This window comes from Clinocottus analis, unplaced genomic scaffold (genome assembly GCF_023055335.1).
Source record: "Clinocottus analis isolate CAN_PGR_092001 unplaced genomic scaffold, fCliAna1.0.p SCAF_4, whole genome shotgun sequence".
Classification (NCBI taxonomy): domain Eukaryota; kingdom Metazoa; phylum Chordata; class Actinopteri; order Perciformes; family Cottidae; genus Clinocottus; species Clinocottus analis.
The window spans coordinates 5,122,273-5,142,525 of NW_027176153.1; the positions used below are offsets into that span (position 1 = coordinate 5,122,273).

Genomic DNA, 20,253 nt, shown 5'->3' on the forward strand with positions numbered 1-20,253 from the left:
GGCTCTTTCGACAATAACAGTAACCTGAAGATGGAATTAATGACTTATATGTAAGATTTGATTGTTGAGAACACAGTAGACGTAGAGAACACATCATTAACTGTGTTCTCCACAGTAACTGTGGGAAACTGTGGAGAACACAGTTACTGTGAAGAACACAGTAACTGTCAACACAAGACACAAGAAGGTAAGCGTCATACCCAAGAAAACACACATCTGCTGCGATAAGCATCAAGAAAACACGTCCGAGGTGTCATATAGTAGAGCAGTCCTTGTGTCCTTACCTCTGCAGACTGTACCATTTTCCACCGCCTCGTACCCGGCTTTGCACATGCAGCGGCCGATGGGCACCATCCACTCGCCATCCCCGTTACAGTACAGCTTGATGGGTACATCCACCTCCTCCCCATTGGGAACACACACCCCCCTGGCTGCCACCAGAGAGGTGCTTTCCGCTCCAGATAAAGTTTCAGGGAAGATGGCGCCATTCTGGATCACACGTGTACATTTCCTGTAGAAGACTCTAACGGCAATGAGTGACATGCAGGCACCATAATCCTGGAAAGCGAGGTAGAAGCCATTGCGCGAAACCGGTCCAAAACTCCGGACTTCACTGTTGATCTTCATGATGCGGCCACCAAGATCAACCTGAGAGAAGCTCTCATCAGCTGCTATAGTGTCTACTTTCACCCAGGGGTTCTCCATCCAGGCTGGGGATGATGTAGTGGCTGTGTCTGAGTCAGACTCATAATAATACAGGTTGAAGGTCTCCTTGCAGGAGCCAGGGACATTAGGTATGGAACTGCAGTCGCGCACTGAGAACTTCATCTGGACATGGATGCGCTGAGCACCACGGCGCAGGATGTATTTGGTGCGTACCCAGTTGTTCTGGCTGCTATCGAAGACATTGCACACCTGGTATGTTCGGATGGTGTTCATGTTTTCATCATACCCGCTAACTTCTTCCCACTAGAAGACAGACAAGAAACAAAATATTCATGAACACACAGTAATTACTTTGACAGCAAGAGCTGTTCTAAATGGCAACTCCAACCTAAACAAGAAAAAAGATTGTTTGTCATGAATGAGAGGAAGAAAGTGTGTGTGTGTGTGTGTGTGTTAAGGGGGGGACTAGGGTTGTTAGAGAAGGAGCTGAGCCTTGATAACACACACAGCTGCTCTCCTAACACACACACTCTCTAGAGCCAGTTTTCAATTCTGTTTATTTTATTTATTTAGTTTACTCAGTTTAGTTTTATTTATTCTGGGCGACTGTAGAAACATGCAGGTTCTGTGAAGAAGCCAAGCTTTCTATTATGAAATGAAGGACCCATTTTAAGCTAATAAAAAACACAACAACTCTTAGACAGATATGAACATAGATATGAAAACTATTCCATTTTATAACTATAGTTTGTTTGGGAACTTTTAGTCAGGATTTAGAAAGGATCATAGCACAGAGACAGCGCTGGTGACAATTACTAATGACCTAGTTGCATTAGATAGGGGACTTGTCTCGGTCCTTGTCTTGTTAGACCCTAGCGCCGCATTCAACACCATTGACCATGACGTCCTATTACAGAGACTAGACCAGTCGATTGGTATTAAAGGTACTGCACTAAGCTGGTTTAAGTGCTATTCATCAGATCGTTCTCAGTTTGTATTTGTAAACGATGAAGCCTCAATGACCACTGCCGTTCATCACGGAGTTCCACAAGGTTCTGTTCTTGGACGACTTTTATTCACCTTGTATACACTTCCTTTAGGCCATATTATCAGAAAACACTCCATAACATTTAAAAAATCAAACACATTTAGTCTCAGAGTGATGCAGAAAACTTGATTCAAACATTTGGTACTTGGGGACTGGACTACTGTAACTATTATCAGGCTGCTCCGGTAAGGCTCTTGGGTCTCTCCAGTTGCTCCAGAATGCTGCAGTTCGTGTACGAACGAGGACTATGAAGAGAAATCACATTACTTCTGTGTTGGCTGCTCTCCACTGGCTTCCCGCGAGGTCAATAATCAAGTTTAAAGTCCTTCTAATTACCTAAAAAGGTTTAACTGGTGATGCACCATCATATCTTAAGGAGCTTATAGTGCCATATTAGCCCACTGGAGAGCTATGCAGTAGGATAGGAGCCAGAGCTTTCAGTTATCAAGCTCCTCTTCTGTATAACTAGCTTCCACTTTCAGTCCGGGGGGCAGACAGTCACCTCATTTAAGAGTAGACTTTCCTCTTTGATAGCGCTTATACTTAATGCTGACTCTGTCAGGAGAGGGAGAGTCAGACAACTCCCCTTGCAATTCACAAGAGCAACTCACCCTGTGATTCTGTCAGAGAGATTACACCCCCACCTTCTTGATTTTCAGAAGTGCTATAGGCTGCTGGGGGACATCTTAGGATACACTGAGCTCCTCTCTCCTTTTTATCTCTCTCTCATCTCTCCTTCTGGATGAATTAACTCTACTTTTTCCCAGGAGCCTCTAAGTTAGCTAGATTTGGAGCTTTGAGCTAATTGTACATGTTTCAGCAACCGTGCTTCATTTGGCTCACCTCAGCTCTATCCACACGTCACCTCTTTGCCCATTTGTTGATTAACTGGGAGTTAGGCTAATCCAAATTCGACATTATTTTCCATTCTTTTGGTATCTCATTAAATAACCGCTCAGAGTAACAAAAAACAATAATGTCTTTCATCATAATATATTTACCACAGTGGACATTTTACTGCAGAACCACAACATCTACTTCTACTACTTGTCTACCATTACTGCTGATACTTTATGAAGCGAATATTACATGTGTACTTTAACTGCTGATACTTTACCTACATGTATTTGATTATACTTGTGTACTTTAACTATGACGCTGAGAAGACTTATGTACTGTTGTACAATGATTTTGAATATAGAACCTTTACTGCATGTTTTACTGGTACTTTTACTTCAGTCACAATCTAAGTACTTCTTCCACCAGCGTAATTTACTTTGTAGAATTCATTGTTTTTAGACTATTTGGTCAACATCTGTCAACACTGAGTCAGTGATCTCTAAACTGCTAATCAGAGCACAATACAATTTGTTTAATTTAAAGTAAGATACAGATGAAGTCACTGTCCTTTCATTTGAGGTATTTCAACCAAAAGAGCTCGGCGTGTATAGGTTTTCAGCTGTCAATCAAAAGATGTTCCCATAAGTCATCACTGCTCCTGTCACATCATAACACAACATTTGTGCACCGCAAGATGTACATTGTTCCTTTAATCTTGGTTTGTTCCACTCACCCCCTCTGATGGGTGAATGGTCCAGCCCAGTTCTGCTGTGGCTGTCGTTGAATCCATTAGCACTTCTGCAGGGAAAAAAACAAGTTAAAAAAAATTACAGTGATAATTTTGATAATTTCAGTAATTGTAATTTATATATTTTTTATATATTTTTTATATATTTAAAATATCCTTTCATTTCATTAATAAAAAAGATTGAATTTCTGTATAAACAAATCACACAAATACATTTATAGAAATTAGCCAGATATTAAAGGTTTGTTTTTTCTTAATGGCAATTTCAGAGCACATGTCTCTCAAACCCAGTTGTTGGTTTTTAGTTAGTAGAGAATGCTCTTATTCTGTAACTCCCCGGGAACAACATAACAGAAACAGAAAGCGCTCATATTAATCCTGTCCTGTTAACTGGATTTTAAGATGAAGATATACAATACAATCACATTGTCCATACAGTGCTAATTTTAGCTAAAGACCAAAACATTCTGACAGCCCCTCTCTCTGCCTAGAAACACCTGCTCTCTCTGTCACCACATCCATAAGCCTCTGAGCGAGGTCATAATCTCTGTCATCCCCCCACCAGGGAGGAGAAACATGACCACGTGAAAGCGTGCTGCTATTCAACACATCTTGAATTATTGACTTCATCCTGAGAGTAAAACCTCTTCATCCGCATATGTTAGTACAGCACACAGATCATCACTGCTTGCCTCCATGTCCCTTAATTACAAAAGACTTTTCAATCAATCAAGCCATCAAACTTGATTTGTGAAGCACCTTTCATACAAGTAAGTGCATTTTTAAGTGCGACACAGATAAAAATGTGGACCGTGAAATCAACGGAACAGACCAAAACAATTCAGCAACTTAATAATTTGAGACCAACGCGTGCATGTCAATAAAATGCTAACAAAAAATGAAGAAATATAAATAAAAGCTATAAAAACAGTAACATCAGTGTGAACAATAAAACACTTTGAAGTGGCAGTGGCTCCTTATACACACATCTGTACAAACTCACACACACAATTTACCCACAATGAGTCTATGCATAAAAGCAGCTATTAGCCCACAAACAGAGCAGAAGGAATTCAGTGAGCACCCTCAGACACGCAGCTTTCAGTTCCACGTGTCTTCAGCCAACAGAGGACCAAAACCAGAACTGCAGCACAGTAAAGTAAAGTGTGTCCACACAAAATGGCAGCGGCCATTAATCTAAATATTCCAACGCCAAGCTTTGCCCTGGAGAGTTCAATAAGTCAATCAAGAGAAAATGAATTGGCAGCTATTGTAAAATGAATGAATTGTTTCAATGTGTATTAATGTTGCACGGTATACCGATACTTAAAAGGTACTGCGTTACCCGTACGTTAAAAACGATACGATTTTGCATGTTTTAAGTATTGATTCTTTCAATACTTCTGAATAATTTGCTTCTCTAAAACTGCTCCGCTCTCTCTCTGGTAAAAAAAAGGGAACCAAAAAGGTGTTTTATTTATTACTACTATAGATAAATATACCAGTATTGTATCGTATTTATGGTATCGTATTGAATTCTGGTATTGTATCGTAAATATCGGTACTGTGATATTTAAGGCAGGTATTGTATCAAAGTCATAATTTTGGTATTGTGACAACCCTAATATGCAAGCTGTTTTTAATATTATTCAGATTTGCTTTCACACCTAAAGCTGGTTTTAAATGCTGCTAAATCTAACATAATGCAGTTCTCAAATGAAGAGATAGGTGACTTGGTAATATTTTAACATGTAATGTATTTATTCTATATTACCTTGTGGTTATTGTTATAGTTTGTTCATGTATTTTAGTGGCTCAAACTAATTGAAACAACCTGTACAGCAAAATAAAGCAGCAAACATACAATTCCCAGTCAATAGTCTTCATCCAGTTGTTGTGACAATACATGGTTATATAACAAAGACAATATTAAACCACCTGAATTTGAATACAGTGAAAGGAATAAACAACAATTGAATTATTCTTAGACCATGTTACAGGCTATTATGAGAGCCCCAGGTCTGAATTGAGTTTGAATCATATTAGGTCATTTTAACATTTATGTAGACGCGACAACTTTTGATAAAATGAATTAATCATTTCAATCCCCAAACATTCTCTAATTCCAGCTCCTTCAGTTTGCAAGTGACTCAATAGAGACTATTATGGTGAGACGAAGCCTTACATATAACAGTAATCAGAGATTTAGACCATTTCTGAATCAGTATATGTTCAGCATAGAAATACATACAAATGTTTTCTTTAACAAAGTGGGTCAAATTGGCCACTTTTTGAACATTTTGACAGTTTTAAAGTTACACATAAGGAATATATTCCAACTGAACAATACTATACAATACTTATTTATGAATGTTTCCATAGAGGTTATAACTTTATATTGTTAATGTCGGTCTTGTATAGCTTTACAGAGTCAGGCTGAGATGCAAGCATCCACTGTTGCACCCAAATGGTCCATTTTTCCGGCTGCTCGCTTCCTGTTAGCATCAGCCACGATTAATGAGGAGCTGGAAGGGAGCGACGAGCCAGGTGTCAGAGCCGCCGCTAAACAGGAATAAAGAGGCCATGAGCACTGACCCGCAACCAATTCCCAGAGACTCTACCAAGAAGGGAGCGGGAGACAGAGGAGGCCGGTGTCTGTGCCACAGCAGCAACTGAGCTTATGGTCTATTACACGTTCATCAATTATCTACAAGGAACTCATTATATGAGTTAAAGCACCATGTTATTACAGAAACAACGTTATTGAATAAGATGTTTTAATATATTTTGTAAAAGTATTTTCTGTTTTTATAAAAATCTGTTTCCAAGACATTTCCAGGCAGTTAAATTAGAATAATAAGACCCATACTGGCATTTGCTTCTAATGTCAGCTTTATTATCATTTTAGATCGGCCTGTGGGATACAAATATTAAAACTATATACCCAGCTCTAGTAAACTAAAAGACATGTACAAAAACATATGAATGCAGTTTTTGAAAAGGAAAATTACACAATCAGGACTGCAGCAAACCTGGGAAAGAAATCAATATTTATACGGTGGCTTGTTGTCTGCTGTGACAATTTTGTATTAATGTGTCACAGGTACAATCTTTATATATGATTGTGGTATGTATATTTGTAGTTTGCAATATTCCAGGTACTGGCTAGATGTTCTTTACACTTTCTATGTGCAGTTGATTCTTACCTGCATCTTTATAAAAAGGTAATATAATAATGTTTCGCACAAAAATACATAGGTAAATTAAAACGGAGGGTCACTTGAGGTTAAATGGACCTGTGAATTTACCACCTCACTGCCTGTGTTCAGATGCATTTTTCCAACCAGACAGCAAACATGAAATCTGTCACGATCAGAGAGAGAGAGAGAGAGAGAGAGAGAGAGAGAGAGAGAGAGAAAGAGGAGGGGGGTGGGGGGGGTCTATATGTGTTATTAATGAAGAGCCAAGCTGCGGTTGTGTATTTAAAATGCAGGTGGCTGGCTTTGGCTGGAGCAGAGAAATGGGGACAGAATGGGCTGGCGAGGGCGGGGGTGCATTAGTATATGTTGCCCTCCTTTCGTGACGAGACATTCGTCATGCAGCTACGGAGTCTCTACACAGTTAGATCACAACTGACTGGATAATGCTGCTGGAAATCAAAACGACGTGACGGAGCGACTGACTTCCACGCAAATGACATCCTGCTCAAGAAGTACTGACGCTACACAATTGCCCTTTAGGGTGGGAATTCACATTTCAGTAAAACTTGGGTGTGAAGCTTATCCACATTGTAGCCTGTAGAGCTCGCTCTCTATTTCTCTGTCCAATAATGGCTCCTCCCCTTCCCACTGGCTCCATCAGTCCTTGCATTCCTGCAGTATATATATAGAGAGAGCTCTTGTTCTGCCTTTCTCTGCATGATTCAATGAAAAGTAGGGCAAAGAGGAGGAGAGAGTGGGCCAAGTCCAGCACACATAATCCTTGTAGGCTGCGCCACGCTCTGTACGCCACGCTGGATTAAACCCACAGGGATATATCAGCCAAATTTACTTTGTTTTATGTCCAAGCACTGCCTGCCATGCTGCTGTCGGCACTAGCTTTCATAATCCAACACAGGGTCCTGTGAGGTTCTGATGATGTTTTTCTTCTTAATTAGGTTTTATATATTATTCGGCTTGGTCCTAAATGTAACCTGACTTGTACTGTAAAAGTGATTATGTAAATTGTAGATATGATTCAAGTAGAGATTATATTTACATACAACCCTTATTGGTCAGTGCAACATCTTCTCTTACACAAATTAGCATCCAGGCAAAGTGTACAACTGCCTTGGGATGCCACAACCACACCGTGACTTGCAGTATCAAGTAGCAGGTTCTTGATTGATAAGATTAGATAATTTTTTATTAGTCCTGCAGCATAGGGTGTGTGTGTATATATATATATATATATATATATATATATATATATATATATATATATATATATATATATATATATATATATATATATATATAAATATTAGCTCATTTTGTGGCCTGAGTTGTAAATGGGCCGTTTATTAAAAGTTTACAATACATTGTGATCATATAGTATGTAATTATAGCCTATTCATTCAGCAGAGAGATTATTGAATCCATCTGTACTTCATCTTATAGTTGAAACAAACCACATGGGGCCCGAGACAGGGGACCTGCATGTCATTTTGAAAGCCTGAACTGGTTTAGAACAAGCCACTAATCAGGCGTTAGATTCTCATGTATGTGTGAGATTTGGTTCAAACCAGTTTACTGGTGCCTCACTGGACCCCAGGGGGTCCCTGTGACTCAGCCCTCACGTCACTAGGACTATTTGTTCTCAAAATATTTTCAAGTTTATATCAACTTTATAACTCAATTCAATTCAATTATGTTTATTTTGTATAGCCCAAAATCACAAATTAAAAAAATGCCTTGGAGGGCTTTACAATCAGTACACACAACATCCTGTCCCAGGATCTCACATCAGATCAGGAACAACTCCCCCAAATAAAGATAGTAAAACCCCTTCACAGGGAGAAATGGAGAACCCTTCAGGAGAGCAACACAGGAGATCCCTCTCCCCGGATGGACAGAAGCAATAGATGTCCTGTGACCAGGATGAGCAACGTAACAGAGTTACAGCACATTACATGAATATGACATAAATTATTCATATAATGAGTGGTAGGCATGGACCACAATCCAGATAACCACGATCCATGCCAGTAGAAGGAGTTAGAGAGTATTGGCTTCAGCAGGGCAAAGACAGGAGGCAGGATCGGTTCCAGACATTAACTAAAGTTATAGACTAAATACATGGTGCATGAGTCAAAGCTATAAGGCGGACTAGTCAATGTGATGACGTTTCATTCGGCCACTTGAGGCCTGGACTACATTGAGAAAGAGAAAAAAGAAAGATCACTTTTTCCCTTGATCATTTCTCCAGATGGTGTGCTCAGAGAAGAACCTCAGTGGGCACGGTGTACTGTCCTTATGTACCTCGCACTGCCTGCGGGGCGCTGCCATCAGCTGCCTCAACCATGAACGCAGCATAGAGTGAGAATCAAAAAGTAAACAGAAGAAGAAAAAAAGAAGAGAAGAAGCAAGAGAACAAAATCAAAGCAGTCCATGGGTGTTTGGTTCTGCCCTACCAGTCTCCAGTAGAGCTGAAAGATTAATTAAATTCAAACAGACGTTTTTTTAATTTTTATTGCAAAGATATCTCTTTTGGGGAATAGCGAAGAAAGATCAGTAAGCATCACTAAGATTCATCTTTTAAATGTTAATGTTCCCTCCAGGCTGTTGTTCTGCAGTGTTTTCTTGTTTACATGAAGTCGTGATGATTATATTCCAATGTGGCTGGTTCAGATGAGCTGGTTCACAACAAAGCTGACCGGAGTGAGTTCTGGTCCGGATTAGGAACAGAGTCACAGGAAATAACCGTTAAACAAAAGGTGTGCTTTGGACTGAGCTTCTCAGGAAGGACGAGGGACTTTGACACTATCAGCACTGCAGATGTGTATTCACTGTCAGTTCCGGGGCTGAGAAGCCAACTGTCCACCAGTCTGTAGTGGATTTACATATACAGGTCTACATTATACATGTATTATATTGTTATTGAGGTGTGATCGCTGACAGGGCTGTCCTGTCTGCACACAGGTTGCTGTTACAGACAGGCAGGAATAAAAAGTCAATATTAAAGAATTTTCCTCCACACAGTTCAATAGCTGAATAGAAATGCATTATTGATAACAATTAATGCAACAATTGTATATCAGTTTATATGTTAAGTGTATCCAACATAGAGGAAACCGAGGCTGCCATAGGGAGAACGTGGAGGGAACCAACACTGCCACGCAAGAACATGGAGGGAACCCACACTGCCACGGGGAGAACGTGGAGGGAACCCACACTGCTACGGGGAAAACGTGGAGGGAACCCACACTGCTACAGGGAGAACGTGGAGGGAACCCACACTGCCACGGGGAGAACATGGAGGGAACCCACACTGCCACGGGGAGAACGTGGAGGGAACCCACACTGCCACGGGGAGAACGTGGAGGGAACCCACACTGCTACAGGGAGAACGTGGAGGGAACCCACGCTGCTACGGGGAGAACGTGGAGGGAACCCACTCTGCTACGGGGAGAACGTGGAGGGAACCCACACTGCTACAGGGAGAACGTGGAGGGAACCCACACTGCTACAGGGAGAACATGGAGGGAACCCACACAGCCAGTGTGGGTTTTCAAACTTCTCTCACATTCTGATACTACATTTACTCTGCTGTCTTCTTACAGTCAAATACTTCTAACTTAACTGTCTCTCATCGAGGCATCGGGCTCTGGTTGGCACCGTCAGTGCAGAGACTGATTCAGCAGATGTCACAAGTCTACTGATCTCCTGAGGAAAGAAAACACGCTTCAGAGGATCTATGCGTTACAAAAAGTTATGCTCCAGCGGGTTCAGTCTCAGTGTCTTGTCAGGGAAATGCTCTGAAGTACTGGAAAGTCCTTCCAATAGGGAAATACTATTACGCCTGCCAGAAGTGTGACTAGAGTCGGGTAAGTCCCTTATCAGCTCATTTTAGAAAAATAATGTTGGAAGGTGAAAATCTAACTGAAATGCAGAGTGAACATAAAATAGGTAAAAATGTGCTCTGCTGTAACAGGAATGCTTTTCACTGGATTATGAGTCATGTAGAGTGATCAGTGATTAATAAAGTAGCCAATGATACCTCAATGTCATGCTGACACTCTATACCAGCACATTGGATATAACTGCTGGTTTATGGGAGGCTTCCAGCAACAGCTAGAAGAAAAGCAGGGAAGCAGCCTTTAGTCAAGTACGCTATGGAAGCTATGAACACACTATCTCAGGGCCAGCTTGTTAAATATTTTATCAAAGAAAGCTACAAACTCATCTTTTTACTTTTGCCTTTAGCTCGCTATGAATTTCCTGATACTGGCTTGAACACTTTCTGTGCAGTTGCTTGCTGCTGCAATTATTTTCCAAACTTGACAACTGATTTGTATTGTTGTTGTTCTCAGTGGTTGGTAGATTTGCATGTGAAAATTGTGGCGTGATCTTATCACCCGGGGCACCACCCAGAAGACTGCTCTGGCTGTACCCGACACAGATAAGCAGTAAGGTTAGAAGAAATTCTGGGATGGATAAAAAAAATGCCTTTGTAGTGAGATCTGTAGTGAATTTGTGTGAGGTGGGACATTAGGAGGGTCAGACTCCAAATAGTACCAAATAATAATAATAATTCTCTAATGTCCTTCACTGAAGTTTTTTGTATGTTTATTCTGTGTATATGTCGTTTTATTGTAATATATTTATTGTATGTTGATTTGTATAAATACTAATACTACATTATTAGAACATTAAACACTGGTCCAGTGGGATATAAACGTATCATTAAGAATATTATGCCTTGATCAAATTAACTTTACAGCAATCAAAAAAATAAATAAACATTAATATAATACAGTGCTTTGCAGTAAAATACTATTCTGTTCACCATATCAATGTAATGTGAAATATATGCTTGCAAATGTATTCCGTCATTTATATTTGATATTATTTCAATTTGTCCATCACACTAAGGTGGTGAATGTAAAATGCATGTGCTGCAAAAGTACAGATCCAACCAGCTTTTCGAAATGGATAGTGTTTAAAATGGTACCAGGAAAGAACTCTAATATGTCTTACTGTCAAAACTGCCTGATTTGATTCCATGATTTAAAAAAATAGTAGATTGCATGTGGTTATGTAAATAGACATGTCAGACTCAGACTAGACTCAAATAAAACGTAAACCCACTGGAGACATTTCATGGACTTGCTGCTTCACAGTGGACAGGGTCTGGGCATGGACGTAACACTGTGGCATCTCTTTGTCATGCTAACACACATCCTGTTATCATGTTCCCAAGTTTGGTGAAGTGACCATGAGCCAGTGAAGAAGTGGGTCAGGCGCTGTTGAGGGCACGAACGATGCTCAATGTTTTCTACCAGTGCTCCCAGAGGCTAAAGAGCAATGTGCTGCTCCAAACACTAAATATTGATTGGTTTAGATAACTGATTCCACTGAGAAACGTCAGCAAAGGGCACTGAGACCGAGCTGGCTTTATCTAAGAACAACAAAAAGCGATGAGGACAAATGTTAGGTTGAATAAGGTCAAATAATAGTTTTAACTTTAATGGGAAGTCTTGTCACATTTTGCTTAAGGAAATATCAATAATAATATAAAAACAAAGTCTAATCAATGAACCTCTGAGTGTTTGTAACATCAGGTGAGTGATGACTGTGAGCCAGTGTTGCTAGGAGACACACTTCCATGGTGCTCTGCTGACTGGAGAATGGCATAGTCAATAAAATACTTCCAACATTCCATTGTATGCAGTACAATGCTCAGCTTGTTGAGATGATGAATTTTAACACAACAAGGGTGCTGACCAACCTTGATCAAACACTGTTTAAATGACAGTACTGAGAACATATAGTCCCAAAAATGTAGCTCTGCTGAAAAGAATCGCAAAAACTCTATGCAAAAACCTTTTTAATAATTATACTATGAAATAATAATTACAATGCCTGTTGGACAATAGTTATTGTTGTAAATGAATATGGTTTGCGTAATGTATTGCCCTAGGTCACAATTGGTGAAAAAAATTTTTTAAACTATATATATATATATATATATATATATATATATATATATATATATATATATATATATATATTACAATAATAACTTGTGATGGACTGGCGACTTGTCCAGGGTGTACCCTGTCTTCGCCCATTGACAGCTGGGATCGGCTCCAGCGCCCCGCGACCCTAATGAGGATAAGCGGTTTGGATAATGGATGGATAGATGGATAATAACTTGAACTAGGACTGTGCAAACAACAGCACCAACAATAGGAATTCAATGAAAATATGATTCACTTTGTAACGTTAGTCCTGAAAGCTGATGAGTGTTTCCTCTCAGCACCATGTACTGTATCCAATCACAAGTCTTCCTGTTGTGAAGGAAACAGTTATCATGCAACCACACACGGCAGTTTCTCCGTGCGAGCTTGTGGAGGCAGCGGAGTGTGAATGGCAGCCACAGCGCAGGTTGGAACAAGACATTGCAATTACGTGCAATACAAGTCCTGCTGAGAGGCAGCTCAGAAGGCATGATACTCTGGATTAGCACTTGGTAACATCTGTGCACTGCTGCTGCTAAATGTACCCTTCCAGGTAAAACACTGCCAGTGTGTGAATGAAAGGAAACTGGAAGGAGAGCAGAGAAAAGCAGCGTAAAAGGACCAGTGCTGACTGGATGTCCTGTGACTTGGCTTGAACTGTCAGGTCTGAGGGGGCTCACATAAAGCAGTGAAGGGAAGATGGCTACTAATGACCTTCTAATTGCATCAGATAAAAGACTTATCTGTGTACTTGTCTTGTTGGACCTTAGTGCTGCATTCAACACCATTGACCATGACATCCTATTACAGAGACTAGACCAGTCGATTGGTATTAAAGGTACCGCACTAAGCTGGTTTAAGTCCTATTCATCAGAACGTTCTCAGTTTGTATCTGTAAACGATGAAGCCTCGATGATCTCCGCCGTTCGTCAGTTCCACAAGGTTCTGTGCTTGGACCAATTGTATTCACCTTATATATACTTCCTTTAGGCAATATAATCAGAAAACACTCCCTAAAGTGTCATTGTTATGCAGGTGATACGCAACTATATCTGTAGATCAAGCCAGATGAAATCCACCAGGTCGCTACACTTCAAGCATGTCTTAAAAAGATTAAACACCTGGATGACCTGCAACTTCCTGCTGTTAAACTCGGACAAGACTGAAGTTATTTTACTTGGTCCGGAACACCTCAGAAATCAATTATATGAAGATATAGTTTCTCTATGTGGCATTGCTCTGGCATCCAGCACCATCGTAAAGGATCTCTGACTTATCTTTGATCAGGACTTGTCCTTTAACTTGTCCTTTAACTCTCAAGGACTGCCATTTTTTCACCTACATAACATTTAAAAAATGTAATACCTCTATCACTTACTAGGGTACATTTTACCCAAACACGTCCTAGCTGAAAAAAACAGGGATTGGAGCAGGGAGATACACCAACTTTTTGATAAGGACCCACGCAACTCAGAGCTCATAGTACATTTTACCCCATATAGAGAGCTCATAGTACCATATTACCCCAGTAGAGAGCTTATAGTCCGATATAACCCCTTTAGAGAGTTGCGCTCCCTGATTGCACGGTTACTTATGGTTCCTAGAGTCTTAAAAAGTAGGATGGGAGCCAGATCCTTCACTTATCAAGCTCCTATTCTGTAGAACCGGCTTCCACTTCCATAGGGCAGAAACAGTCACCTCATTTAAGACTAGGCTTTCCTCTTTGAACGTGCTTATAGATAAGGCTGGCTCAGGTTTGTAGTTAGGGCTGGCTCACATTTTCCCTGGTCCAGCCCTCAGCCTATGCTGCCAGAGACCTAGACTGCTGGGGTCATCTTAAGATACACTGATCTCCTCTCCTCTTCTCTCTATCCTTCTGGATGAATTTATGTCTCTTCAATGCACATTACTAACTCTGCTTCTTCCCCAAAGCCTCTTTGCTTCTTTGCCCAAATTCCCATGGATTGTGGCTGTCTGGAACCGGTCCTGCCTCCTGCCATGGCGGCCCTGCTGATGCCCATTCTCTCTACCTTCTTCTACTGACATGGATTGTGGTTATCTGGATCGTGATCCATGCCTACCTGATCCGATAAAAAGTCCCAGGACAGGGATGTTATGTGTACAGATTGTAAAGCCCTCTGAAGCAATTTTTTTATATGTGATTTTGGGCGATATAAAATAAACTGAATTGAATTGAAAAGACATCTGCTACATAGTTTGATTTTAAGAGTTGTTACAAACTAAATGGCCATTCCAGCCTTAATTGTGAATTAAACAAATAAGTCTGACACCATGAGCATCAATGTGCTGCTGTAACAGCCTCCACTTCTGGTTTCAGGCAGATGTTGGAACCTGGCCGCAGGGATTTGCTCCCATTCTGACAGAAGAGCAACAATGCAACACTGATGTTGGCTGATCTGGATTAGGTTGATGTTCTACTTTACTTTGTTGCACAGACTTTAAAAAACACTATTGTCTAAAATATCTGTGCATGGTAAAGGATTAAGATTGAGAGCACGTGTCTACATTTTTGGCTGAATACTGGAGTGTAGGATGCTTCCAGAGAACATGCTCCTGGCAGAAAGTGGAGATCAAGTTTGAGGATGACTGAATGGTACAGTAGCTTAAAAGCATTTGAGCACATTTACAGCTTCAACACTGTTAGCATCACGATAAAATGACACATTGAATCATTGGCTGAGAAAGCGTTCCAGCCCTGCAGCGATCCACTATCGCTGGAGCAGCCTGTCCTCTGATGACGGCAAATAAACAATTTGGCTTCCAGCCTGAGAGAAGCCTCAAACAATCACATTACCATCCAGACTCACCATTAACACCCTGAACTGTCTGGATGCTGTCATATAGTGATTTAATTTTAATGCAGCTTTTTATTATTTAGAAGTTAGAAAGTATCATTGAGAGTTTGAAAGGTAAGCAAATGAATTCCAGTTGTATATGACACACTACTAACGGTAGTGATTTGTTTCTTATTTTATACTATAGAACTTTATTTCCATTATTAAGCTGAGTCATCTGCATGTTCACTGATGCAGAACAAGGTTAATGCATGTTAGGGATGACAGACATGGAGCACATCTAAAAATACTCCTGCTGCCCATGAGCAGAGTGGGCAGCAATACACTGGATGTTGTCCTGTGTTGCTTTATATGTATTAAGCTCGTGGTCAGTGAAGAGCTATATATATACTTTCTGTGGTCTTCCGTTTAATGTGGCAATGATTTAAACACCAAATCTATATTATACCGTAGCATATGAACACACATGTTGCCGAGGCTTACAGTATAGGCTGTAGACTGATCATAATTCATAACCAGTGCAAAGTGAACAAGTACATCTAATAATATATACAATTCGGGGAAGTGGAGTGATGAATGTTCCTGTATGATCAAAACATAAAACCAAGAGAAGCAGCATAATTCCAGACTAGTTTACAAACATGTTGGCAGCCTCAGTCTTTTACAGGTCAGTAAATAGAGCTAAGCCCCACCATCACTTCACTGTTTTCCACAGGAGTCCCCCTGTTGTAAGACGCGGTTAAAACATAGAGGAGTCTGCTTTGTGCTTAATGATGGAGCGCTGCTGTCCCTGTCGCCCGCCGCGCCGTCCCGACACATTCAAACACACTCAAAGAAGAGTTCAACTCCTGCTTACCTTCGACAGCCCGTACCGTTGGCAGTAGCCATAGAAAATACAAGATATCCATAATCATTGTCATTCGGGGCACTGGACTGTAAAACGCCAATGCGTTCATCGCACAGCCATCCAGAGCCCTTCACTGTGGATTCATTGAGAGCTGCAGAGCATCTTCCTTCTCATCGTCACCATCAGCAGCAGAGGATAATGGCTGAGGAGCGGCTGCACCGGCCAGTTTGGGCGAAACCAATTGGAAGGGGGCGGAAAATACCGCACAACACAACACCGGCATCTCACTGACCGCAGGGTTTACTTCCAGAACTCGTCCTGGAGGGGACGTTACTTTTTTTTTTTTTTTTTTACCAATGAATGCCTGTTTCAGAGGAGTTACAGGGGAAAGTACTGATCCGGCCTGTACACATTTACTACAGCAAAATATGGCTACTAATGTACTATGTTAGGTAGTTGTATCTTAGGGGAGATGGGGTTGGTTCCCACAGGTTTCACTGTCCCAGTTCAAGTTATTTCATAGGAGTTATGTTAGTTGCACCAGCAGCAAATGAAAGGTTGAGGTCTAAGTTGAAAATACATTTGTTTTAATGTCAACAGGTTTTCAAAAATCGGTTGATTAATGATTTAGGTCATATGTTGCATTTGAGGGCATACTTTATTACTTTATAGGATAGAATATATATATATATATATATATATATAAATTTCCCATGAATAATATATATATATATATATATATATTATATATATGTATATATATATATATATATATATATATATATATATATATATATATATATATATATATATATATATATATATATATATATATATTATTCATGGGAAATTTGGAGTTGCTTGGGACAATGTTAAGATGCTAAAGTTAGATAAAAGGAAGTAAACAAAAGAAACAATTAACTCAACCAGAAAACATGAAACAGAACATCTTCTCATTTTAAAAACCAAACCACATTTTCCAGCAATTTATTAAAAGAAATGTTAAATTACTTTTATTATCAATCATTTAAATAATAATAATGAGGTCAGAGCATAGAACCATGAGGTCAGAGCATAGAATCCTGAGATCAGAGCATAGAACCATTTGATCAGAGCACAGAACTCTGAGGTCAGAACATAGAACCCTGAGGTCAGAACATAGAACCCTGAGGTCAGAGCATAGAATCCTGTGATCAGAGCATAGAACCATGAGGTCAGAGGATAGAACTCTGAGGTCAGAACATAGAACCCTGAGGTAAGAGCATAGAACTAATTTAGGACAGTAAACAAAACACGTTTTACATTTATGGGCCGTAATGGATCAGTCCTCAGTGGGTTTCATTTTGGGTACCTAAAGTTTTGATGGTTTCTATGAAAGAAAATCTACATTGCAAATAACTGAAGTTCATCACAGAGATGGTCTAGTTCTGTCTCCAACAGAATCCTGCTGACAGTAGAATCTCTTACTGAAACATTCTGTAACAAATGGGCACTAGACACCACAGAGGTCTAAACACAATTTCTCTTTAGGAGGTACCACACTTAAACATTGAAGGGAATAGAATCACGAGGCATAATCATCAGGGGATCCGGGAGGTTTGGCAAAGAAATAAATCCCATGACAAATGAACCATGCAGTGCCTATTGCAGTGTTTTTTTAAAAATCTTTTTTGACGGCACATTTCAACAACCCAGAAACTTACAAAATGTCACATTGTAGAATAATACAGCATATATGGTAGGGAAGTATTGCGTTACCTACTGGCATGGAAGTGTTTCTTTAATAGGCCAGCCACTACATTGCAGGCTCAGACACTCAACAATGGAAAATTCTTTGCGGCAACTAAATAATATAATTTTGGACCGATTAAGTGAAATTGGACATTTTCCCACGGCAGACCTGACGACCTCTCACGGCACAGTGGTGTGCCACAGCACAGTGGCTAAAAATCACTGGCCTATTGCATAAGGAAGACTCTAAATAACTCAAACTCATTTATTGAAATATTTATTTTATAGTTTATTGTGTGTATAAATTAGGTACATTGCTTACCTCATTAACTTGAATTGAATGTGGTCCATGTAGTTTGTCAAAATAATCTTAACTCAAGTTCCACTTACTGGCTGTATTTCATAGCTTTCTACCACATCTCACAACTTTGGTTTTAGTTTGCTGAGGTGTGGGACAGCTCAGGTGTTATCATGAGACTGAAGTATGGAGTTGGTTAAACGTGTGTCAACATATTTCTGTTCCCATTTCAGAAAATGCCTCAGTGTAAAGTTCAGCTGCATTAATTAAAGAATGTTTTTACAGTCTCGTGTGAAAGAACTTGCTGACCTCAACCCCAATGTAAACCCATATGGGCGACTGTGGCTCAGTGGTGAGCAGGATCGTCTTTCAATCAGAGGATTGGTGGTTTGATCTCCGATGCCGCTGGACCATGTCGATGCGTCCTTGAGCAGGACACTTAACCCTAAAAAAGAAGACTAGAAAAGCGCTATACAAGTACAGGTCCATTTAGCATTCCCATTCAACCCCTTGGGATGAACTGGTCCACTCCACCAACATCAGTGTTGGATCTCCCTGATGCTCTTGTGGCAGAATGGGAGCATGCAGCCAACATCTGGTGGAAAGCAGAAGAGTAGAGGCTGTTATATAGTCATGTTCAGCTACCAAAGGCTTCATCGTTTGGGTGTCGTGATAGAAATGTACTAAATTGTCAAATTGCATAATCACTGTCAATTATGTTGAATAATTCAAAAGTGGCATTGCAACTTTACAAGACCAGAAGACCTGGAAACAAGACAGGAGCACCTTGATCTCTTCATGGTTTGTGGCTGGTCCAAACCACAAATAATCCTGAACTGACAATTAGAACATTTGAAACAAAATAAGTATGAATATACGGAACAATTGAGGAAATTACATTAAATACAACACAAACTCATACAGATATTCAACTAGCAGAATATTGCAAAAATAAAAAAGCCAAAACATTGTAACGAAATACATAGTGTGTGACTACGAACATGAAATTCAAAGAGGTCGCTTTTTAATATTGTGAAGACTCAAGAGGAATGTTTGTGTACGCACTGCCACCACAGATTTAATGATTCTGTCATGCCAATGAAACAATTTAAAATTGACAGAGAGAGAGAGAGAGAGAGAGAGAGAAAGAGAGAGGGTTGGGGGAAGAGACAGAGGGAGAGAGAGAGCCAGAGAGTATACTCTGGGAGGAAATAGAGCAGAAGAATATGGGCCCGACAAAAAGGAATCCAGCCTGCCTCCAGATGAGTGAGGGTTGCAAAACAACAGATTAGAGAAGCCCAGGGCTTGTTCCCATGGAAACCTTGGCCGAGGGAGATGGTGACAGGAATGCAGCATATTGTAGGTCAGACATGCCATCAGCGATCCAATCAGACGTAATCTGTCCTGACTTGAGGGTCATAAATTGAGCTGTAAAGCTGGTGCCTTTCTGTGGCTGCTCTCACTGTTGAGGTTCCAGTCTTAACTAACAGAACAGTAGAACTCAGACCCTTTACTAAAAAAAGCAGTAATACAACAGTGTCGTGAAGTTTACAAGTCAAATATCTGCATTCATACAAGTAAAAGTATTAGCGTCAATGTATACCAAAAGTAAAAGTAAAATTGCTTATTAGGCATGATATGATTGATACATTACCGTGTTTAACACTTAAATGTTGCAGTTGGTAGAGGCAAGACAAATTAGAAGTATGTACATCCATCACCTGTATGAACTATGGGTGTAACCTCTGTGATGTCACCCAAGGGCAGCGCCATCTTCGCGATAAAAACACATCCAACTCCAGCAAACTGCCAGGGGATGGAGGAAATAGGACCCAAACGCCAACAACAGTTCAAATAATATTTAATTCAAACAAAAGGAAAAGGGTATTCCAAAAGCAAACAGATTCAAATAGCAGACAAAACCAGGAACAGAGACAGGAAACACAAGACCACACAGAGTACATAGTACAAACTGACAGGGAGACAAATGGGGTTTAATACAAGAGGAGGTAACGAGCAACAGGTGGACACAATGAGGG

At 40.2% G+C, this 20,253-nt stretch overlaps 1 protein-coding gene across 1 annotated transcript in view; it reads right to left on the reverse strand.

Annotated features, from left to right (window-relative positions):
• Positions 1-16,355, reverse strand: part of ephb2a (eph receptor B2a) — a 30,082-nt gene extending 13,727 nt beyond the window's left edge. The window contains exons 1-3 of the mRNA XM_068597113.1: positions 16,195-16,355; positions 3,288-3,352; positions 285-969 (exon numbers count right to left, since the gene is read on the reverse strand). Coding sequence (XP_068453214.1) covers positions 285-969; positions 3,288-3,352; positions 16,195-16,294 — 850 coding nt within the window. The 5' untranslated portion in view covers positions 16,295-16,355. The remainder of the gene's footprint in view (positions 1-284; positions 970-3,287; positions 3,353-16,194) is intronic.
• Positions 16,356-20,253: the final 3,898 nt, after the last annotated feature.